This window comes from Bombina bombina, chromosome 5 (assembly GCF_027579735.1).
Source record: "Bombina bombina isolate aBomBom1 chromosome 5, aBomBom1.pri, whole genome shotgun sequence".
Lineage (NCBI taxonomy): Eukaryota > Metazoa > Chordata > Amphibia > Anura > Bombinatoridae > Bombina > Bombina bombina.
Genome location: NC_069503.1, coordinates 924,132,125 through 924,157,565, shown reverse-complemented (window position 1 = coordinate 924,157,565; position 25,441 = coordinate 924,132,125). Strand labels below are relative to the sequence as shown.

The 25,441-nt window shown below is 42.1% G+C and overlaps 1 protein-coding gene across 1 annotated transcript in view; it reads left to right on the top strand.

Annotated features, from left to right (window-relative positions):
• The window catches only part of ARFGEF1 (ADP ribosylation factor guanine nucleotide exchange factor 1), a 489,402-nt gene that overhangs the window by 292,681 nt on the left and 171,280 nt on the right, over positions 1 to 25,441 (top strand). Inside the window, 1 exon segment of the mRNA XM_053715099.1 lies at positions 18,667 to 18,868. Coding sequence (XP_053571074.1) covers positions 18,667 to 18,868 — 202 coding nt within the window.

The following is a 25,441-nucleotide window of genomic DNA, read 5'->3' as shown; positions in this document are numbered from 1 at the left end:
TGCACAACCCTTGGATTAGCAAAGTCTAGAGATGTATTATGAGAGGGGGACGAGAAAAGAGAGGAAAGATGGGGAGAGGAGCAGGGAGGGGTAGGGGAAGGAAGAGGTTGGTTTTCCATTCAAAGCAGAAGTGAGACTTAAGGTTGGTTAGGGTTGCCATATCTAGGTTTATCGCTAGAGCTTCGGTTTTGAGAATATTGACTTTATAGAAACTTAGAGTTCCAAAAAATTGTAGGGTTTTAAAGACTTTGTCTATTGAAGTGCATGGGTTAGTTAGCAAGATGGTCAGATCATCTGCAAAGAGAGCGATTTTCACAGTATGGCCGCCTATAGTGACACCCTCTATTTTTTAAGGTTGGTTAGGGTTGCCATATCTAGGTTTATCGCTAGAGCTTCGGTTTTGAGAATATTGACTTTATAGAAACTTAGAGTTCCAAAAAATTGTAGGGTTTTAAAGACTTTGTCTATTGAAGTGCATGGGTTAGTTAGCAAGATGGTCAGATCATCTGCAAAGAGAGCGATTTTCACAGTATGGCCGCCTATAGTGACACCCTCTATTTTCTGAGAGAGTCTAATTTCTTGGGCCAGGGGTTCGATAGCCAATGCAAAAGTCAGGGGGGAAAGAGGGCAACCCTGACGGGTACCGTTCGTTATGGAAAAGTCTCTTGATTGGAAACCAACACCCTTGACTGTTGCAAATGGAGCAGAGTACAGGGCCTGGACCATCCTAATGAATTGTGGAGGGAAGCCAAATGAATTTAAAACCTGCCAAATATAATCCCATCGCACCCTGTCAAATGCTTTTTCAGCGTCAAGTGACAGGGCTACGATGGGAGATCCCAATCTTGCAGATTCGGAGAACACCTGTAGCAGTTTGCGTGTATTATCAGGGCCTTGTCTACCATGAGTGAAACCAACTTGGTCTATCTGTATAATGGAAGGTAATAAGCGGACTATCCTATTGGCAAGTAGTTTGGAATAGATTTTTACATCAAGGTTTATCAACAAAATAGGACTATAATTGGCACAATATAAGGGATCTTTATTTGGCTTAGGTATTGTGATAATCGATGCCTCAAGGAATTCCCTTGAGATGCTGCCACCTCCGCAAATAGATATTGCAGAAGAGGCAATAAGGGCTGTCGAAATGTTTTATAGAAAGTCCCTGTAAAGCCGTCAGGCCCAGGAGTTTTATTGAATTTAAGTTGCTTAATAACACTATAGATCTCTTTAAGAGTGAATGGTTGTAAGAGGGAAGTACGTGAATCTTAAGAGAGTTTAGGTAGCTTGAGTGTTCCAAGGAATCCCTGGATCAGATCCGGAGAAGGGGGATCGAGATTTTCTGACTCTACAAGATTATAAAGCTTATGATAGTAATCCACAAAGGCATTACCAATGGCTGTAGGTGAAATTTTTTTGCTTCCATCTACTTCCAGGGCTTGAATTCTGGAACGAGCAGTTCTAGCGTTAAGTTTCTTAGCTAAGAGCTCATTCGCCTTATTACCTTTATAATACATAAGTTGTTTAAATCTTGTCAGGTTAGCTTTAACCTTATCAGATTCCAATTTAAGGATTTGCTGTCTAAGAGTGGTGATTTCTTCAGAGGTTGAATTAGTAGGATTTTGTCACTAGCATGTGTAATTCATAAGTGCCCAGGAAAACTAGGCTGAGGTGTCAACCCTATGTCCGACTGACTACTTCCCGTGCTGCAAACGCACTGCTGTGCCACTCACTGAATACACGTGCAGTCACAATCTGATTGAGGACACTAGTTTATATTAGCTTCTATGTTCCTATTCGACTCATTCCATTGCCCGCATTAAATTACCCACTTGAACTACTAGCAAATGCCGATATTCGGCCAACAAATTTAAGTTAGTTCTATAAATTACAAAGCGCCTTTGATAAAGCAGTAGGCGAAACGCGCGTCAGGCGTTCGCTCTGCTTCACTTTTGAATTTAATGTTGTAATTTATAGAACTAACTTAAATTTGTTGGCCGAATATCGGCATTTGCTAATATAAACTAGTGTCAGTTTGTTACCGCTTTTGCTAAAGATAACACATCACTGACAAAAATCTAAGCGCTTAATGGCTAAGAGAATACGTTTTATTGGCAGCTGAGTGCTCTATCACTGAGTATTCTATCACTGAGTATTCTATAATAGCCACGATAACTAATCTGACACTGGAGATTATAGTATAATTGCAGTTAATGCATTCAAAACCCCATAATCTATGCTTTAGAAGGGTAGTTGAATGATGATTAATTATTCGGTAATAAATGTTAGCAGTTACTATGTTCAATAAAATTGGATGTTGTGAATGACATCTCAATAACACTGTATGAGTGAATAGGGATTGACTTTATAACCCTTGCTAATGATGGCAGTTCAAGTCTGACGATACACATTGCTATTTCACTTTGCAAGCACTCATCCACTGTAAACCAAATACATACGAACATATAACATTCATACCATTCCACTATATGTAATACTTATTGCTATTACCAATTCATATGGTCATAATATTTGCTAATTAACCTACGCTACATTTCCCATCTACTACTAGTTTTCATAGAGGAACATTGTCTTATTTGACTTTGCCTTTTTTAGTTGTTCTTGTACTTTCTCACATTCATAAGTGAAACATACGCATATAATTATGCAAGTTAAATGTATCTAATTCCAGATACATGTTTTACTTGACTTGAATATTGTGTTTTTTATTAACCACAATTTTAACAGTGACATCTTTATGTCACAATAGGCACACCTCATTACTCTGCTGTAATAATTTAAACTATACCCCTATGATCAGATGTATAAAGTATGATAAATAAATGTGCTTGGCACAACCACTTGATATAGAATACTGAGAGAACAGGGACTGTCCTCACATAGGTGGTACCTATACTATGTGTATTTATTCATGCAGCTATATATGATGGATGTAGTAATATGGTGAGCCTCATTTTATATAGTTTCTTTTTCCTTTTTTATATATTTTTTCATTAATAAAAGTTATGTTTTAATTTAATGTCTCACATGCCTATCCCCTATCCTATTATTTAGGACTCTCACTCAAGTGTGCTCCAAGATACCTCCTTTTTTCTCTCCCTTTTTTTGCAAAATTATTTACCTTTGGTATCAAGGCACTGCCCTTTGTAACACATAGGCCTGTTCCAACAGGGAAAATTCGTGAAAGTCCTTATTTCTCTTGTTAAGTGTATTCAGTCCACGGATCATCCATTACTTATGGGATATATTCCCTTCCCAACAAGTTGCAAGAGGATCACCCAAAGCAGAGCTGCTATATAGCTCCTCCCCTCCACGTCATATCCAGTCATTCTCTTGCAACACTCAACATAGTAGGAAGGTGTGAGAGGAGTGTGGAGTTTTTATACTTAATTATTTCTTCAATCAAAAGTTTGTTATTTTAAATGGCACCGGAGTGTGCTGTTTTTTCTCTCAGGCAGTATTTAGAAGAAGAATCTGCCTGCGTTTTCTATGATCTTACCAGAAGTAACTAAGATCCACTGGCTGTTCTCGCACATTCTGAGGAGTGGGGTAACTTCAGAAAGGGAATAGCATGCGGGGTTCCCTGCAGATGAGGTATGTGCAGTAAAATATTTTTCTAAGGAATGGAATTGACTAAGAAAATACTGCTGATACCGATGTAATGTAAGTACAGCCTTAAATGCAGTAGTAGTGACTGGTATCAGGCTGATGAATGTATGTGCAGTAAGTAATTTTCTAAGGAATGGAATTTGACTAAGAAAATGCTGTTAATACTGAAGTAATACAGGTATACCCCACTTTACAGCGCTTCACTTTACAGCGCTTCACTAATACAGCGCTTTGTGGAGCTGAAGTTCAACCTCCAAGGATTTGGAAACAGTGCTGTAATCATTGTTAAATTGCAAGAAAAGTGACTGGCACCATTTTGTTATACTAAGTTCACTCGGTTTACAGCATTACAGTGCAATCTGTGTCTCAGTGCTATAGTCTGACAAATTTTACTACAGTAATTGTCACTATTTTACAGGTACAGTATTTATTGAATACTGTGCTGTGCTAGTGTTAAACTAAATGTAGCACTATTGCACTCCTAATATATGTTAGCTCAAACATGTTTTCAAGTTTTTAAACACACTGGCAAGTGAAAAGAAAGCTAAAACTGCCTTGTTTCACTTTAAGGCGGTTTTCACTTTACAGCGGGGCTCCGGTCCCTAACCCGCTGTATGAGCGGGGTATACCTGTATATGAGCCTTAACTGCAGTAGAAGCGACTGGTAGCAGGCTTATTGATAACACTACATAACTTTTAAAATGTATGTTTAAAACGTTTACTGGCATTTTATTCGTTTTTGTGAGGTACTTTGGTGATAAATCTTTTGGGGCATGATTTTTTCCACATGGCTGACGTATATTTCTGCATAGAAAAGGTTAACTGAGTTTTCCCACTGTTGTAATATGAGTGGGAGGGGCCTATTTTAGCGCTTTTTTGCGCAGTAAAAATTCAGTCACAGTCTTCCTGCTTCTTCCTCCTTGATCCAGGACGTCTCTAGAGAGCTCAGGGGTCTTCAAAATTCATTTTGAGGGAGGTAATCAGTCACAGCAGACCTGTGACAGTGTGTTTGACTGTGATAAAAACGTTAATTGTTAAATTGATTATCCGTTTTTGGGTATTAAGGGATAATCATCCATTTGCTAGTGGGTGCAATACTTTGCTAACTTAATACATTTACTGTGAAAATTTGGTTGCTATAACTGATTTGGTTCATTGTTATTTCAACTGTGACAGTTTTTTTGTGCTTCTTAAAGGCGCAGTAGCGTTTGTTATATTGCTTGTAAACTTATTTGAAAGGATTTTCCAAGCTTGCTAGTCTCATTGCTAGTCTGTTTAAACATGTCTGACACAGATGAATCTGTTTGTTCACTATGTTTGAAGGCCAATGTGGAGCCCCATAGAAATATGTGTACTAAATGTATTGATGTCACTTTAAATAAAAGTCAGTCTTTATCTGTAAAGAAATTATCACCAGACAACGAGGGGGAAGTTATGCCGACTAACTCTCCTCACGTGTCAGTACCTTCGCCTCCCGCTCAGGAGGCGCGTGATATTGTGGCGCCAAGTACATCAGAGAGGCCCTTACAAATCACTTTGCAAGACATAGCTGCTGTTATGACAGATGTATTATCTAAATTGCCAGAATTAAGAGGCAAGCGCGATAGTTCTGGGTTAAGGACAGAGCGCGCTGATGATGTGAGAGCCATGTCCGATACTGCGTCACAATTTGCAGAACATGAGGACGGAGAGCTTCATTCTGTGGGTGACGGTTCTGATCCAGGGAGACCGGATTCAGAGATTTCTAATTTTAAATTTAAGCTTGAGAACCTCCGTGTATTGTTAGGGGAGGTATTAGCGCCTCTGAATGATTGTAACACGGTTGCAATTCCAGAGAAATTATGTAGGCTGGATAGATACTATGCGGTGCCGGTGTGTACTGACGTTTTTCCTATACCTAAAAGGCTTACAGAGATTATTAGCAAGGAGTGGGATAGACCCGGTGTGCCCTTTTCCCCTCCTCCGATATTTAGGAAAATGTTTCCAATAGACGCCACCACACGAGACTTATGGCAGACAGTCCCTAAGGTGGAGGGAGCAGTTTCTACTTCAGCTAAACGTACCACTATCCCGGTGGAGGATAGTTGTGCTTTTTCGGATCCTTAAGAAAATGTTTGTTCAACAAGGTTTTATCTTACAGCCCCTTGCATGCATTGCGCCTGTCACTGCTGCTGCGGCATTCTGGTTTGAGTCTCTGGAAGAGGCCATTCGCACAGCTCCATTGGATGAGATTATGGACAAGCTTAAAGCACTTAAGCTAGCTAACGGATTTGTTTCTGATGCCGTTGTACATTTAACCAAACTAACGGCTAAGAACTCCGGATTCGCCATCCAAGCGCGCAGAGCGCTATGGCTTAAATCCTGGTCAGCTGACGTGACTTCTAAATCTAAATTGCTTAATATTCCTTTCAAAGGGCAGACCTTATTCGGGCCCGGCTTGAAAGAAATTATTGCTGACATTACTAGAGGTAAGGGTCATACTCTTCCTCAGGACAAGGCCAAATCAAAGGCCAAACAGTCTAATTTTCATGCCTTTCGTAACTTCAAGGCAGGAGCAGCATCAACTTCCTCCGCTCCAAAACAGGAAGGAACTGTTGCTCGTTTCAGACAGGGCTGGAAAGCTAACCAGTCCTGGAACAAGGGCAAGCAGGCCAGAAAACCTACTTCTGCCCCTAAGACAGCATGAAGAGAGGGCCCCCTATCCGGAAACGGATCTAGTGGGGGGCAGACTTTCTCTCTTCGCCCAGGCTTGGGCAAGAGATGTCCAGGATCCCTGGGCGTTAGAGATCATATCTCAGGGATATCTTCTGGACTTCAAAGCTTCTCCTCCACAGGGGAGATTTCATCTTTCAAGGTTATCAGCAAACCAAATAAAGAAAGAGGCATTTCTACGCTGTGTACAAGACCTCTTAGTAATGGGGGTGATCCACCCAGTTCCGCGGACGGAACAAGGGCAAGGTTTTTACTCAAATCTGTTTGTGGTTCCCAAGAAAGAGGGAACCTTCAGACCAATCTTGGACCTAAAAATCTTAAACAAATTCCTAAGAGTTCCATCATTCAAAATGGAAACTATTCGAACCATCCTACCCATGATCCAAGAGGGTCAATACATGACCACAGTGGACTTAAAGGATGCCTACCTTCACATACCGATTCACAAAGATCATTATCGGTACCTAAGATTTGCCTTTCTAGACAGGCATTACCAGTTTGTAGCTCTTCCCTTCGGGTTAGCTACGGCCCCGAGAATTTTTACAAAGGTTCTGGGCTCACTTCTGGCGGTGCTAAGACCGCGAGGCATAGCGGTGGCTCCGTACCTAGACGACATTCTGAAACAAGCGTCAAGTTTTCAAATTGCCAAGTTTCATACAGAGATAGTTCTGGCATTTCTGAGGTCGGATGGGTGGAAGGTGAACGTGGAAAAGAGTTCTCTATTACCACTCACAAGAGTTCCCTTCCTGGGGACTCTTATAGATTCTATAGAGATGAAGATTAACCTGACGGAGTCCAGGTTATCAAAGCTTCTGAATGCTTGCCGTGTCCTTCATTCCATTCCACGCCCGTCAGTAGCTCAGTGCATGGAAGTAATCGGCTTAATGGTAGCGGCAATGGACATAGTACCATTTGCGCGCCTGCATCTCAGACCACTGCAATTATGCATGCTAAATCAGTGGAATGGGGATTACTCAGATTTGTCCCCTCTACTAAATCTGGATCAAGAGACCAGAGATTCTCTTCTCTGGTGGCTTTCTCGGGTCCACCTGTCCAAGGGGATGACCTTTCGCAAGTTAGATTGGAAGATTGTAACAACAGATGCCAGCCTTCTAGGTTGGGGCGCAGTCTGGAACTCCCTGAAGGCTCAGGGATTATGGACTCAGGAGGAGAAACTCCTCCCAATAAATATTCTGGAGTTGAGAGCAATATTCAATGCTCTTCTAGCTTGGCGTCAGTTAGCAACACTGAGGTTCATCAGATTTCAGTCGGACAACATCACGACTGTGGCTTACATCAACCATCAAGGAGGAACCAGGAGTTCCTTAGCGATGTTAGAAGTCTCAAAGATAATTCGCTGGGCAGAGTCTCACTCTTGCCACCTGTCAGCGATCCACATCCCAGGCGTGGAGAACTGGGAGGCGGACTTTCTAAGTCGCCAGACTTTTCATCCGGAGGTCTTCGCTCAACTGATTCTTCGTTGGGGCAAACCAGAACCGGATCTCATGGCGTCTCGCCAGAACGCCAAGCTTCCTTGTTACGGATCCAGGTCCAGGGACCCGGGAGCGGCGCTGATAGATGCTCTAGCAGCCCCTTGGGTTTTCAACATGGCTTATGTGTTTCCACCATTTCCGCTGCTACCTCGACTGATTGCCAAGATCAGACAAGAGAGAGCATCGGTGATTCTGATAGCACCTGCGTGGCCACGCAGGACCTGGTATGCAGACCTAGTGGACATGTCGTCCTGTCCACCATGGTCTCTGCCTCTGAGACAGGACCTTCTCATTCAGGGTCCTTTCCATCATCCAAATCTAATTTCTCTGAGGATGACTGCATGGAGATTGAACGCTTGATCCTATCAAAGCGTGGCTTCTCGGAGTCGGTTATTGATACCTTAATACAGGCTCGGAAACCTGTTACCAGAAAAATCTACCATAAAATATGGCGTAAATATTTATATTGGTGCGAATCCAAGAGTTACTCATGGAGTAAGGTTAGGATTCCTAGGATATTGTCTTTTCTACAAGAGGGTTTAGAAAAGGGCTTATCTGCTAGTTCTTTAAAGGGACAGATTTCTCCCCTGTCTATTCTTTTACACAAACGTCTGGCAGAAGTTCCAGACGTCCAGGCATTTTGTCAGGCTTTGGCTAGGATTAAGCCTGTGTTTAAGACTGTTGCTCCTCCGTGGAGCTTAAACTTGGTTCTTAAAGTTCTTCAAGGGGTTCCGTTTGAACCCCTTCATTCCATTGATATTAAGCTTTTATCTTGGAAAGTTCTGTTTTTGATGGCTATTTCCTCGGCTCGAAGAGTCTCTGAGTTATCTGCCTTACATTGTGATTCTCCTTACCTGATTTTCCATTCAGACAAGGTAGTTCTGCGTACTAAACCTGGGTTTTTACCTAAGGTAGTTTCTAACAGGAATATCAATCAGGAGATTGTTGTTCCATCATTATGTCCTAATCCTTCTTCAAAGAAGGAACGACTTTTGCATAATCTGGATGTAGTCCGTGCCCTGAAGTTCTATTTACAGGCAACTAAAGATTTTCGTCAAACTTCTTCCCTGTTTGTCGTGTACTCTGGACAGAGGAGAGGTCAAAAAGCTTCGGCAACCTCTCTCTCTTTTTGGCTTCGTAGCATAATACGTTTAGCCTATGAGACTGCTGGACAGCAGCCCCCTGAAAGAATTACAGCTCATTCCACTAGAGCTGTGGCTTCCACCTGGGCCTTTAAGAATGAGGCCTCTGTTGAACAGATTTGCAAGGCTGCAACTTGGTCTTCGCTTCATACTTTTTCAAAATTTTACAAATTTGACACTTTTGCTTCTTCGGAAGCTGTTTTTGGGAGAAAGGTTCTACAGGCAGTGGTTCCTTCCGTTTAAGTTCCTGCCTTGTCCCTCCCATCATCCGTGTACTTTAGCTTTGGTATTGGTATCCCATAAGTAATGGATGATCCGTGGACTGAATACACTTAACAAGAGAAAACATAATTTATGCTTATCTGATAAATTTATTTCTCTTGTAGTGTATTCAGTCCACGGCCCGCCCTGTCTTTTTTAAGGCAGATCTAAATTTTAATTAGAACTCCAGTCACCACTGCTCCCTATGGTTTCTCCTTTCTTGTCTTGTTTCGGTCGAATGACTGGATATGACGTGGAGGGGAGGAGCTATATAGCAGCTCTGCTTTGGGTGATCCTCTTGCAACTTCCTGTTGGGAAGGGAATATATCCCATAAGTAATGGATGATCCGTTGGCTGAATACACTACAAGAGAAATAAATTTATCAGGTAAGCATAAATTATGTTTTTTGTTCCCCCCACTAACTCCCCCTTTGGGGAGCTATCCTTTATATAGATATAAGTAACCGCCACTAGTTCCTGGCTTTAGATACAGCCGTGTTTCCCCTTATCAACTAGGCAGGAGTCCTCACATTTCCCTGTAAACAAGTTCTATGGCCTCTAGCTTTACTGTAAGAAATAATGGCTTCTGGCGCCAAAAGGGCACATAGTTTAATCACTATATTTTAGGTGTAGGGATCAGCCAGCGGTGTGATGCTGTCTAAGCTAGAGGTCGTGTGGAGCCTTAGTGATAAGCAACGGTGCGTGTTTATGTAGCGTGGCTTGGGGCTCTCTTACTTACAGTGACGGTACCGGAGCCCAATGGCGGATTGTTGCGCCTCTGTCTGCGCGAGTAGCCTGCCCCTGCTGTGTCTCTATGGTTAGATCAGCAATCAATGTTAGTGTCGTCCCGAAATGGGACCCCGACCCCCAGGTTTAGTGTGGTCTGGAACAGTTAGCCTAGTAAGTAGGAAGGCCTACTCCCTGCAAACCACGAGTCTCTCAGCCAGGCCACTTCTAGCCCGCAGTACAAAAACCCAGAGGTATGGCTATCACACCGTTTCTGTAACCTCGTTAGGTGATTGTACCCAGGGTATTGAGACACCTTTAGATATGAATAGATTATAAATATCTACATATAAAACTTTGCAGCACGGAGCTCTTAGTAAGTGCATCTACACAGACTGGCTGTTGGCTCCACCCCCGTATTGTTTGAATTTTATATGGTTTTAATTATTCAGTTTCTAAACTACAATAGTATTTAGAAGCCCTAATTGCCAGGTGCACATATGTGTTGGGCCTACTGTTTGGTTCATAACTGTGAGTGTGTTTAAGCTGTCCCTGGACTACGTGCAGCTGTTGGGAGGAGGTGAGCTGACACACCTTTATACTGCCAGCCTGCGTCTACTAGCACATCTGATTTGTCTATTTGGTGACTGATACACACATGAGGCGCCTCTTATATTTGCTAGATTTTGACATTTCTTTCCTTTAGCTTGTTTTCTTTGACATGTTCAACACGATTGTTTTCGCAACACATATAATCACGTTTTCGTTTGGCATATGCTCATCAACTACTTTTCAATGTACAGTTTGTCTTTGAGTAAATTGTAGCCATCACTGCATGAATTCTTCCGTATCTTTTCAGCAGAAAGAAAAATCTGGACATGCCTCTTTGTTGTGTTTTCATGTGTTCTGTAAGAATTGTGGTATAACGCCTTATTATGTAATTCTGTGGATACACTTGTAGGAGATGATTTAATTGGACATCCATATTTATTAGGCTGCTACTTTTCTGTTAGTTGTTATTTATATACATCTGAGAGAGACAAAAGTGTCGTATTTCTCCTACCTTGCTACAGGTATTCTGGACTGTAAAACGGAAAGCTTTCAGCTTTTTCTAGTCCAACAAAATTGGCACAGTTCTATCCAGTTCCTCATTTTATTTTTGACTATATGAATTACCTCTAATGTTGCCCGGGAAGAAAATGATCTTCTATATAAATGATTCTGAATTATTTTGTGATTCTATGAACATTATTGAAGCCAATCTCAAGAGATGGCTCCTGGCTCTGAAAAATCCTTTTCTTTCTAATGACACGATGAGTCCATGGATCATCTAAATACTATTGGGAATATCACTCCTGCCCAGCAGGAGGTGGCAAAGAGCAGCACAGCAAAGCTGTCAAATGTCACCTCCCTTCCCTCCCGCTCTAGTCATTCTCTTTGCCTTGTTAGATCAAGGAAGTGGTAAAGTTAGGTGTTAAAAAAAAAAAAAAAAAAAAGATTCTTCAAGCAAGATTTTATTATTTTTAAGTAGTGCAAGATTGTGCTGCTTTGTTCTAGGGTGTAGCCATAGTCCACATCAGTCTCTTCAGTAGGGCAGTGGTGGCTTTAGAGCACTGGGAACTTGTGGGACATAATTCTCACTGCGCCTCCCATGTAATTTATGCTGCCCTAACTCTGAAAGTCTGGGTAAAATTACTCAGTCTTTTTTCTTTCCACAGGGCTATGTGAGGGAGAGGATCTCTCAAACCTGGTGAGCTGCCTTGCTGTCGGGCAGATTTGTGCGGTAAGTGCTTTATTTATTCTGAGAAGGAGAAGACACTCAGAAAAAGTAGGCACTTTATTTCAATGACAAAGGAAAAGAAAATAAGGGCCATTTAATTTAAAGCACTTTATTTTGAATACGGGACACTTAAACTCTCCATCCTGGAGAGGACTTTCAGACAGTAGTTTATGAAGGCACTGGGGCTGAGAATAGTCTGCTTGGTTGTTCTTCTCACTTCTCCCGGCAGTTAAACTTATTCAATATGCCGACCGGGAGATTGTTATTTTTGAGGACGCCCATGAGGGGCGGAGCTAAGTTAGGCAGCAGTCTGCATTGCACGCCACTTTTCTTCACTTCCGACTGCGGAGGAAACAGAATTTCATGGGTCTGTCTAGAAACGCATGTTTTTCTGAAAGCATGCGTTTCTAGGACCGGAGAACGGCTCATCTCGTCTGCTGCTGGAGTCCGGATCGTTCATCTACTAAGAGGGACTAAACTCCGGTGTTGCAGGGCAGGTAGGCACCTCAGCAAAGAAGCTGAGGTGTAGAGGTGTTTTTCCTTCTGTTATTTAGCTTAATACAGCATTCTGCAGATTTAAGTAAAAAAGTTGGACAGTAATGTTTTTTTCAATTTTAATTTTATTAAAAATTGAGGTTATTATTTGTAAATTTGATCCATTGTGAGTCAGAATGGACCAAGAGGCTTTGCAAAATGTCACTTTTTCTTTGTGTTTTGATGCCAATGTGGAACCACCAATCCGTTTCTGTTCCTCATGTATTGAGAGGACTTTAAACTATAGGGATAGACTTTTTTCTGAGCCACCATTTTCCGGATGCTGTTCAGGAGTCTAATGACAATGTTCAATATATACCGCAGCTTTCTCCTCAAGCGTCTTAACTTGTATTGCCCTCACATGCAGTGCCCTGCGCTTCTTCTCTAACGTCTCCTGGAGTTATGTTGCAAGACATCACTTCTCTCATGTCCTCTGCAGTTTCTGATGCATTGTCTGCATTTCCCATGCTGCAGGGAAAACGCAAGAGGAAAAGTAAACATTCAGTGGGGGTTACTGACGCAGTTTTGGCTATTTCGGATGCCCCCTCGCAGAAGCCTGAGGAGGAGGATCTTTCGGTAGCATCTGAGGGGGAGATCTCAGATTCTGACAGTGTAATTTCTCCTGCTGATACTGAAGTTGTATCCTTCAGGTTTAAGCTAGAACACCTCCGCCTGTTACTTAAGGAGGTTTTAGCTACATTGGATGACAGTGACATTATGGTCGTAATTCATCCTAAGAAATCCAGTAAGCTTAATAAATATTTTGATGTACCTTCCTCGGTAGAGGTTTTTTTCAGTACCAGACCGAGCTTCTGAGATCATTGCTAAGGAATGGGAGAGACCAGGTATTCCTTCTTCCCCATCCCCTATATTTAAAAAGATGTTTCCCGTAGCAGACTCTATCAAGGAGGCTTGGCAAACAGTACCTAAAGTGGAAGAAGCTATTTCCACTCTGGCCAAGAGAACTACTATTCCCATAGAGGATAGTTGGGCCTTTAAAGATCCTATGGACAAAACATTAGAGGGGTTACTCAAGAAGATGTATGTACACCAAGGTTTGCAATGGCAACCAGCTGTGTGCATTGCTACCGTCACTAGTGCGCGGCATATTGGTTTGTTGCGTTGTCTAATGTTATTAAGACAGACACTCCCCTTGATGAGATCCAGGATAGGATTAAAGCCCTTAAATTTGCTAATTCCTTTATTACTGATGCTTCCCTACAGGTTATCAAGCCGGGAGCAAACGTTTCAGGTTTTGCTGTACTAGCCCGCAGAGCTTTATGGTTAAAACCTTGGTCTGCGGATGTGTCATCCAAGTCTAAACTTTAAGCGATTCCTTACAAGGGAAAGACCTTGAGGCCCATTTATCAAGCTCCATATGGAGCTTGAGGGCCCATGTTTCTGGCAAGTCTTCAGACTCGCCAGAAACAGCAGTTATGAAGCAGCTGTCTCTTGTGAGCTGCTGGTGCAATGCTGAATACGGAGAGCATATTGCTCTCCGAATTCAGCGAGGTCTTGCAGAGCTGATCCGCACTGCCGGATCAGGTCCGCAAGACCTTTGATAAATAGGCCTCCAAGTTTGGACCAGGTTTGACGTAAATAATATCTGATATTATGGGAGGAAAGGGTCATCTTCTCCCTCAGGATAAGAGAAGCAAACAAAAGGGACGTCAGTGTAATTTTCATTCCTTTTGAAATTTCAAGGGAAATTCTTCCGCTTCCACTTTCCAAGCAAGATCAGTCTAAGCCTTCCTGGAGATCCAATCAGTCTTGGAACAAGGGAAAACATTCCAAAAAGGCTGCTATTGAATCAAAGACAGCATGAAGGGCCTGACCCCGATCCGGGACCAGATCTTGTGGGGGGCAGGCTTTCCTTCTTCGCTCAGGCTTGGGTTTGAGACGTTCAGGATCCCTGGGCAGTGGATATAGTGTCCCAGGGATACAAACTAGAATTCAAGAATTTTCCTCCCAGAGGCAGGTTTCTGCTTTTAAGATTATCTGTAGACCAAAGGAGAGGCGTTCTTAATACTGTGTACGGGACCTCTCTGACCTGGGAGTGATAGTTCCTGTTCCGACGCCGGAACAGGGTCTGGGGTTTTATTCAAATCTGTTTGTGGTTCCCAAAAAGGGGGGAACCTTCAAACCAATTTTAGATCTCAAGAGTCTAAACAAATTCCTCAGAGTACCGTCCTTCAAGATGAAAACTATTCGTTCCATTCTTCCTTTGGTGCAAGAGGGTCAATTTATGACAACGGTGGATTTAAAGGACGCGTACCTGCATGTTCCCATTCACAGGGATCATCACAAGTGTCTAAGGTTTGCATTTCTAGATAAACACTTCCAATTTGTGGCTCTTCCTTTCGGCCTTGCGACAGCTCCCAGAATTTTCTCATAGGTTCTGGGATCCCTGTTTGCGGTGTTCCGATTACGGGGCATTGCAGTGGCGCCCTATCTGGACGACCTCCTGGTCCAGGCGCCATCCTTTCAACAAGCAAGGTCCCACACGGAAATGTTGTTGTCTCTCCTCCGATCTCACGGATGGAAGGTAAATTTGGAAAAGAGCTCCTTAGTTCCAAATACAAGGGTAACTTGGGAACCATAATAGATTCCCCATTAATGAAATTTTTTTTCTGACAGAAGTCAGGAAATCAAAGATTTCGATTCTTTCCTAGCACTTCAGTCTGCTCTGCTGCCATCAGTGGCTCAGTGCATGGAGGTAATAGGGCTGATGGTGGCAGCAATGGACATCATCCCGTTCGCTCGTTTCCACCTCAACCTTTGCAGTTAAACATGCGCAGTCAATGGAACGGAGATTATGCGGATTTGTCTCCACGAATACAGCTGGAGCAGGAGACAAGGGATTCTCTTCTTTGGTGGTTGTGTCAGGATCATCTGTCCCAGGGAACCTGCTTTCGCAGACCCTCCTGGGTGATTGTGACAAGAGGCGCCAGTCTTCTAGGATGGGGAGCAGCCTGGGACTCTCTAAAAGGTCAGGCAACTTGGACTCAGTCTGTTCTGCCCATAAACATTCTGGAGCTGAGAGCAATCTTCAATGCTTTTCTGACCTGGCCCCAGTTAACCTCGCCCGGTTCATCAGGTTCCAGTCGGACAACATAACTTTAGTGGCTTACATCAATCATCAGGGATAAACGCGGAGTTCCTTAGCCATGACAGAGGTAGCCAAAATAATTCGGTGGGCGGAGACCCACAATTGTTGTTTGTCGGCGATCCACATCCCAGGGGTGGACAACTGGGAGGCGGACTTCCTGAGCAGACAGACCTTTCACCCGAGGGAGTGGGAACTCCATCCGGAAGTGTTTTCCAGTCTGATTTTCAAATGGGGTCAGCCGGAATTGGATCTCATGGCATCTCGGCAGAATGCCAAGCTTCCGAGGTATGGATCGAGGTCAAGGTACCCTCGGGCGGTACTGATAGACGCCCTGGCGGTACCTTGGAATTTCAGTCTTGCATACCAATTTCCTCCGTTCGCTCGTCTTCCTCGGGTCATTGCTCGAATCAAGCTGGAGAGGGCGTCGGTGATCCTCATTGCACCGGCTTGGCCTCGCAGGATTTGGTATGCAGACCTGGTGGAAATGTCATCTCTTCCACCTTGGAGACTTCCGTTGAGGAAGGACCTTCTACTTCAAGGGCTCTTCCTTCATCCAAATCTTGTTTCTCTGAAGCTGACTGCTTGGAGATTGAACGCTTAATCTTATCCAAGCGGGGAGTTTCAGATTCGGTCATAGAGACCATGATTCAGGCTCGTAAACCTGTGACTAGAAAGATTTACCACAGGATATGGCGTAAATATCTAAATTGGTGTGAATCCAAGGGCTACTATTGGAGTAGAGTAAGGATTCCTAGAATTCTGTAATTTCTCCAAGAAGGTTTAGAGAAAGGGTTATCAGCAAGTTCCCTAAAGGGTCAAATATCTGCCTTGTCTATTTCGTTACATAAACGTCTGGCAGACGTTCCAGACGTGCAGTCGTTTTGTCAGGCCTTGGTCAGGATCAGGTCTGTGTTCAAACCAGTTACTCCTCCCTGGAGTCTTAATTTAGTTCTTAAGGTTCTTCAAAGGGTTCCGTTTGAGCCTATGCATTCCTTAGATATTAAGTTGCTATCTTGGAAAGTTTTGTTTCTTGTTGCTATTTCATCTGCTCGTAGAGTGTCAGAACTCTCGGCATTACAGTATGAGTCTCCTTACCTTATTTTTCATTCGTATAAGGTAGTTTTACGTACAAAGTTAGGGTTTCTCCCTAAAGTAGTTTCTGACCGGAACATTAATCAGGAGATTGTTGTTCCTTCATAGTGTCCTAATCCTTCTTCTCAGAAGGAATGGCTTCTGCATAATTTAGACGTGGTACGTGCTCTTGAATTTTACTTACAGGCGACTAGGGATTTTCGTCAGTCTTCTGCTTTTTTTGTAGTTTTCTCGGGAAAACGTAGGGGACAGAAAGCTACGGCTACTTCTCTTTCTTTTTGGCTGAAGAGTATCATACGTTTTGCCTATGAGACTGCTGGACAGCATCCTCTAGAGAGAGTTACGGCTCATTCCACGAGGGCTGTTTCTTCCTCATGGGCATTCAAAAATGAAGCAACTTGGTCCTCTCCACACTTTTTCAAAATTCTACAAATTTGACACTTTTGCTTCGGCTGAGGCCGCTTTTGGGAGAAAGGTTCTTCAAGCAGTGGTACCTTCCGTTTAGGATCCCTGTCTTGTCCCTCCCTTATCATCTGTGTACTCTAGCTTGGGTATTGATTCCCAATAGTAATTCGATGATCCGTGGACTCATTGTACCATTAAAAAGAAAACAAAATTTATGCTCACCTGATAATTTATTTATTTCTTGACACGATGAGTCCACAGCCCGCCCTTTTCTTAAGACAGGTTGTTGGTATGTTATAAACTTCAGACACCTCTGCACCTTGTTGCTTCCTTTCTCTCCTTTACTTCGGTCGAATGGCTGGAGTGGGAGGGAAGGGAGGTGATATTTAACAGCTTTGCTGTGGTGCTCTTTGCCGCCTCCTGCTTGGCAGGAGTGATATTCCCAATAGTAATTAGATGATCCGTGTGTCAAGAAAGAAAGAAATGTATCAGGTAAGCATAAATTTTGTTTTCTTTACTATTGAAACCTCCAGGAACTGGTCAGCCGTCCTAGAAGGAGATCTCTATACTGCTGTACAATCTCAAGCTCTGTTTGATACAGTGCCATATTTTATACATACATACATACATACATACACACACACAGGTAGCCCTCAGTTTACGCCGGGGTTAGGTTCAAGAAGGAATGGTTGTAAATCGAAACCGTTGTAAATTGAAACCCAGTTTATAATGTAAGTCAATAAGAAGTGAGGGAGTTATGTCAATTTTGAGAGGGGCCTGGAACCTAAGTAACCTATAATACATTATTTTTAAAGCTTTGAAATGAAGACTATAAATGCTAAACATCATTATAAACACTATCAAATATTCACACAACACAGAATATATCATCAAACTAAGTTTAATGAACTTTGGTGGAAGCTTTGATGACTTTTTACTTTTAATGTATAAAAGGAATCTTCCATCTGGGCAAAGATAACTGAAATGAAACCATTCTTGCCCCCTGAAATTTTCATATTTTATCTTCAATCCCTAAGTAGCACTCTTCAAATATCTCTACCTTATGTATTTGTGTTTTGCACGAAAATTGTATCAGTGAGGAAAATGCAGATTTTAACCACCTGAAAAAAGTATGACTTAATTTTTTTAAATCAATTTAGCTGCAGTTTTTTTTGTTTTATACCTATTGTATGTGCATTTTCCAAAACAGAGATGCAGAGGATTATTTTTTTTTTTGCTTATAAGTCTCGCAAAATAAAATAGATGATTTAAAGGGACAGTCTAGACAAAATTAAACTTTCATGATTCAGGTAGTGCATGCAATTTTAAACAACTTTCCAATTTACTTTTATCATCAAATTTGATGTGTTCTCTTAGTATTCTTTGTTGAAAGCAAAACCTAAGTAGGCACATATGCTATTTTCTAAGCCCTTGAAGGCTGCCTCTTATCTTAGTACATTTTGACTAAGACAGCTCTAGTTCGTGTGTGCCATATAGCTAACATTGTGCTCATTCCCATGGAGTTACGCTAATTGGCTAAAATGCAAGTCTGTCAAAATAAATTAAATAAGGGGGCAGTCTGCAGAGGCTTAGATACAAGGTAATCACAGAGGTAAAAAGTGTATTAATATAACTGATGGTTATGCAGAACTGGTTAATTGGTAATAAAGGGATTATCTATCTTTTTAAACAATAAAAATTATGAAGTTGACTGTCCCTTTGAATTTTGTGCATGAACACTGTATTTTTGTATAACATGCCCTTACATTTTTTATTAAACAGGCCAAGAAAAACCTATTGAGCAAGACACCAATGAGAGCAAACATCCAGAGACTATTAATCGATATGGAAGCCTGAATTCCCTGGACTCAACTGCTTCATCCGGCATCGGCAGCTACAGCACACAGATGTCAGGAACAGACAACCCAGAGCAGTTTGAAGTCTTAAAACAGCAAAAAGAGATCATAGAGCAAGGAATAGATCTGTAAGAATTTAAATGCACATTTTAAATTAAATTGCATGTTTGTATTATTATTTATATAAATCTTACATAAAACACTGCAGCCTTGTAAGCTGACAACAGACCAGGGATTCATACATCAACCCTCACACAAGTACCATTAGCAATGAGGTAATTTATGGGAATAAATATAACGTATTGTGCATCTTCCTATGTAATATCAGACATACATAGTGACCTTATGTGTGTTTTCTCTTGTAAGGTGTATCCAGTCCACGGATCATCCATTACTTGTGGGATATTCTCCTTCCCAACAGGAAGCTGCAAGAGGATCACCCACAGCAGAGCTGTCTATATAGCTCCTCCCCTAACTGCCACTACCAGTCATTCTCTTGCAGCTCTTGACAACATAGGAAGTAGCTAGAGAGATGTGGTGAATTTATGTAGTTTATCTTCAATCAAAAGTTTATTATTTTCAAATGGTACCGGAGTTGTACTGTTTTAGCCTCAGGCAGAAAGTTGAAGAAGAGTCTGCCTGTGGTTTTTCATGATCTTAGCAGGTTGTAACTAAGATCCATTGCTGTTCTCACACATAACATAACTGAAGAGATGACGTAACTTCAGCTGGGGGAATGGCGTGCAGGGTCTCCTGCTATGAGGTATGTGCAGTTTAAATTTTTCTAGAGAAATGAATATGCTAGAAAATGCTGTTAATACCGGATTTATTTAAGGTAAGCCTGATTACAGTGATTTAATAACAACTAGTATCATGCTTGCTGTAAAAGGTAATATTCTTATTACTTTCTCACATTACTGAAAATAAGATAACGTTTGCTGGAAGTGTTTAAACCTTTTTTTCTACATATTGGTGATAAAACTTTATTGGGGCCCAGTTTTTTCCACATGGCTGGCTAGATTTTGCCTAGGGATAGTTTTTTATGGCCCTCTCACTGTGAGTACAGGTTGGGAGGGGCCTAATTTCAGGCCTAAATCGTGCAGTAGTTTTTGCAGCTTGAGACTTCCAGCTTCCCTGAAGGAGTCCCCTGAACACTTAGGACCTCTACAAAGGGTTTTTGTGCCTTCAAAAGTCGTTGTATGGGCAGGTAGGGCCACAGCAGAGCTGTGGCAGTTTGTTGTGACTGTTAAAAAAACGTTTATATCGTTTTTTTGATCCGGTTTTGAAACTAAGGGGTTAATCATCCATTTGCAAGTGGATGCAATCCTCTGTTAGTCTATTATACACACTGTAAAAATTTCGTAAGATTTACTGCTTTTTATCACTGTTTTTCAATTTCTGACAAAATTTGTTTCTCTTAAAGGCACAGTACCGTTTTTATTTTTTGCTTGTTTACATTTAGCAAAGTGTTTTCCAAGCTTGCTGGTCTCATTGCTAGTCTGTTTAAACATGTCTGACATAGAGGAAACTCCTTGTTCATTATGTTTAGAAGCCATTGTGGAACCCCCTCTTAGAATGTGTACCAAATGTACTGATTTTACTTTAAGTTATAAAGATCATATTCTGTCTTTAAAAGATTTATCACCAGAGGAAATTGACAAGGGGGAAGTTATGCCGACTAACTCGCCCCACGTGTCAGAACCTTTGACTCCCGCTCAAGGGACTCCTGCTCAAGTGGCACAAGTACATCTAGCGCGCCCATGGCGTTTACTTTACAAGACATGGCGGCAGTTATGGATCATACCCTTACAGCGGTATTGTCCAAGGGTTACAAGGAAAGCGAGACCGCTCTGGGACTAGAAAAAATACAGAGCTCTCTGACGCTTTAGTAGCTATGTCTGATATCCCCTCACAATATGCAGAAGCTGAGGCAGGAGAGCTTCTTTCTGTGGGTGATTTTTCTGACTCAGGGAAGATGCTTCAACCTGATTCTGATATGTCTACATATCAGTGCCTGTTTACACTGATGTTTTCAGAAATTATTACTAAGGAATGGGATAGACCAGGTGTACCGTTCTCTCCCCCTCCTATTTTTAAGAAAATGTTTCCAATAGATGCCGCTACATGGGACTTATGGCAAACGGTCCCTAAGGTGGAGGGAGCAGTTTCTACCCTAGCTAAGCGTACAACTATTCCCGTCGAGGACAGTTGTGCTTTCCTAGATCCAATGGATAAAAGTTAGAGGGTTACCTTAAGAAAATGTTTATTCAACAAGGTTTTATTCTCCAGCCTCTTGCATGCATTGCCCCGGTCACTGCTGCTGCGGCCTTCTGGTTTGAGTCTCTGGAAGAGGCCTTACAGGTAGAAACTCGATTGGATGATATTCTTGACAAGCTTAAAGCGCTTAAAGGATTACTTTCTGTTATAATTTTTAAGCTAAACAACTAACATATTAAAGTTAATAAACATTAATTAAAACCTACTGACCTATATTTTCTCCAAAACGAAGTTTCATAACGTTTTAAAAGTTATCCTGCCCACTATTTTCAGCACTGAGTGTTCAAAATACTTAAACCAATAACTTTGTGTTTAAAGCGCCATTTTGAAACCTAGGTATTGTAAACGGATTGGTACAGAGCAAAGGATACCCACGGAGTGGGTTTGGAAAACAATTAAATTTGCAGACAAGATTTCTGATATACGGTAGAGATATGTTAATGAAATGCTATTGATAAAAAGCGTATTTGGGGTAGTTAGTTAGTAACAGGCATAGAAAATATTTACTTACAGTGGCCCTTTAAGCTAGCCAATTCATTTGTTTCTGACGCCGTTGTTCATTTAACCAAACTAATGGCTAAATTAAGGACCAAACAAACAAATTTTCGTGCCTTTCGAAACTTTAAGACGAGCGCGGCATCAACTCCCTCTAATGCAAAACAAGAGGGAAATTTTGCCCAGTCCAAGCCGGTCTGGAGACCTAACCAGGCCTGGAACAAAGGTAAGCAGGCCAAGAAGCCTGCTGCTGCCTCTAAGACAGCATGAAAGATCAGCCCCCGATCCGGTAACGGATCTAGTAGGGGGCAGACTTTCTCTCTTCGCCCAGGCTTGGGCAAGAGATGTCCAGGATCCCTGAGCGTTGGAAATTGTGTCCCAGGGATATCTTCTGGACTTCAAAGCTTCTTCCCCAAAAGGAAGATTTCACCTCTCACAATTATCTGCAGACCAGATAAAGAGAGAGGCATTCTTACATTGTGTTCAAGACCACCTAGTTATGGGAGTGATCCACCCAGTTCCAAAGGAGGAACAGGGGCAAGGCTTCTATTCAAATCTCTTTGTGGTTCCCAAGAAAGAGGGAACCTTCAGACCTTAGATCTTAGATCTCAAGATCCTAAACAAATTTCTCAGGGTCCCATCTTTCAAGATGGAGACTATTCGAACCATCCTACCTATGATCCAGGAGGGTCAATACATGACTACCGTGGACTTAAAGGATGCTTATCTTCACATTCCGATACACAAAGATCATCATCGGTTTCTCAGGTTCGCCTTCCTAGACAGGCATTACCAGTTTGTGGCTCTTCCCTTTGGGTTAGCTACGGCACCAAGAATCTTTACGAAGGTTCTGAGGTCACTTCTGGCGGTCCTAAGGCCACGGGGCATAGCAGTAGCCCCTTACTTAGACGACATTCTGATACAGGCGTCGAATTTCCAAATTGCTAAGTCCCATACGGACATTGTTCTGGCATTCCTGAGGTCTCATGGGTGGAAAGTGAACGAAAAGAAGAGTTCTCTATCCCCTCTCACAAGAGTTTCCTTCCTGGGAACTCTGATAGATTCTGTAGAAATGAGGATTTACCTGACAGAGGACAGGTTGTCAAAACTTCTAAATTCCTGCCGTGTTCTTTATTATACTTCTCGCCCTTCGGTGGCTAAGTGTATGGAAGTAATCGGCTTAATGGTAGCGGCAATGGACATAGTTCCGCTTGCCCGTCTACATCTCAGACCGCTGCAACTCTGCATGCTCAGTCAGTGGAATGGGGATTACACAGATTTGTCCCCTCTACTAAATCTGGATCAAGAGACCAGGGATTCTCTTCTCTGGTGGCTATCTCGGGTCCATCTGTCCAAAGGTATGACCTTCCGCAGGCCAGATTGGACAATAGTAACAACAGATGCCAGCCTTCTGGGCTGGGGTGCAGTCTGGAACTCTCTGAAGGCTCAGGGGTCGTGGATCCTTGTTACGGATCCAGGTCCAGGGATCTCAAGGCAGCGCTGATAGATGCTCTACCAGCGCCTTGGTCCTTCAACCTGGCTTATGTGTTTCCACCATTTCCTCTGCTCCCTCGTCTGATTGCCAAGATCAAACAGGAGAGAGCATTGGTAATTTTGATAGCACCTGCGTGGCCACGCAGGACTTGGTATGCAGATCTGTTGGACATGTCATCCTTTCCACCATGGTCTCTGCCTCTGAGGCAGGACCTTCTACTTCAGGGTCCTTTCAACCATCCAAATCTAATTTCTCTGCGGCTGACTGCTTGGAGATTGAACGCTTTATTTTATCAAAGCGTGGTTTCTCCGAGTCGGTCATTGATACCTTAATACAGGCGCGAAAGCCTGTCACCAGGAAAATCTATCATAAGATATGGTGTAAATATCTTCATTGGTGTGAATCCAAGGGTTACTCATGGAGTAAGGTCAGGATTCCTAGGATATTATCTTTTCTCCAAGAAGGATTGGAGAATGGTTTGTCAGCTAGTTCCTTAAAAGGACAGATTTCTGCTCTGTCCTTTTGCACAAACGTCTGGCTGAGGTTCCAGACGTGCAGGCATTTTGTCAGGCTTTAGTCAGAATCAAGCCTGTGTTTAAACCTGTTGCTCTGCCTTGGAGTTTAAAGTTAGTTCTTAAGGTTCTTCAAGGTACCAAACCTGTTTTTTTACCTAAGGTGGTACTCTAATAAAAATATCAATCAGGAGATTGTTGTACCGTCACTGTGTCCTAATCCTTCTTCAAAGAAGGAACGTCTTTTTACACAATCTTGACGTGGTTCGTGCTTTAAAGTTTTATTTACAAGCTTCTAAGATTTTCGTCAAACATCTGCATTGTTTGTTGTCTACTCTGGACAGAGGAGAGGCCAAAAGGCTTCGGCAACCCTCTCTTTCTTTTTGGCTAAGGAGTATAATACGCCTTAGCTTATGAGACTGCTGGCCAGCAGCCTCCTGAAAGGATTACAGCTCATTCTACTAGAGCGGTAGGCTTCCACATGGGCTTTTAAAAATGAGGCTTCTGTTGAACAGATTTGTAAGGCGGCGACTTGGTCTTCGCTTCATACTTTTTCAAAGTTCTATAAATTTGATACTTTTGCTTTTCTTCGGAGGCTATTTTTGGGAGAAAGGTCTTGCAGGCAGTGGTGCCTTCCGTTTAAGCGCCTGCCTTGTCCCTCCCTTCATCTGTGTCCTATAGCTTTGGTATTGGTATCTCCACAAGTAATGGATGATCCGTGGACTGGATACACTGGATGCTTACCTGATAAATTTATTTCTCTTGTGGTGTATCCAGTCCATGGCCCGCCCTGTCATTTTAAGGCAGGTGTTTTTTACTTTTAAACTACAGTCACCACTGCACCCTATAGTTTCTCCTTTCTCTTGCTTGTCTTCGGTCGAATGACTGGTAGTGGCAGTTAGGGGAGGAGCTATATAGACAGCTCTGCTGTGGGTGATCCTCTTGCAGCTCCTGTTGGGAAGGAAAATATCCCACAAGTTAATGGATGGATACACCACAAGAGAAATAAATTTATCAGGTAAGCATAAATTATGTTATCTACTGAGATATTAACAGTTGTAAGCAAAAAGATAGTGAGCTGTTGTATAATGAACCATTGAAAGAGGAGACTTTTAATAAAGCTTTCTCCTGTCTTGCCTGGGTGGTGTCAGGGAGGATATTTACTCTGAAAGATGCTTGACAAGAACTTCACTGATGTAAGTGATTTGCATTTATGTCCCTGTCATCATTTTTACAGTGTCATGCAAAACCTTATTTGAAAAGAGGAGTCACGTGCCTTGCTAAATGAAGACTGAGATATGAGCTCTGTAAGAATCCTTGTTCATCCCTTACAATTGTGTCTTTAAGCACTTCCACCATTGTGGTGGTGTGCACCATGAGGCTCAACAATATACTTAAGCAACTGGTTTGATTAGGTGAAACTATCCACTATATGTTCCTCCAGGTCTGTCATACATGATATTGCCAAAGTACATAAAGCGGACTGGCATTCTCAGTCTCCTGTTGTGAGACTACATAACTTGCCCTTAAAGAATAGACTCTTAAGACTCATCGGCTTGTAAGAAATATTGTTGATCTCCATTCTGATTTTGTGCCATGCTTGAACATTCTCCTCAATTAACAACTGATTCTCATGTTTGCTTCCATCAATAAGTGTTTTGTATTATAGTATATTTAATTATGTAGAAACTTCCTTAAAAGTCTGAGATTCCATCCTATCCTTTATACCTGTCACTTCCTGCTGGCATTAGTTCTGTTTCTACCTCTCTGTAATATGATACTACTGTATTTATCACCATCTACATATTGCTTTTTTTCTGATCTTTAATTTCAATTACATTTCCTTTTTTTTCGGAGGTAGTTAATTCTCAGAATATTCATTCTAATATTGTTGTTCCATAGTTATGTCCTTATCCTAGAAC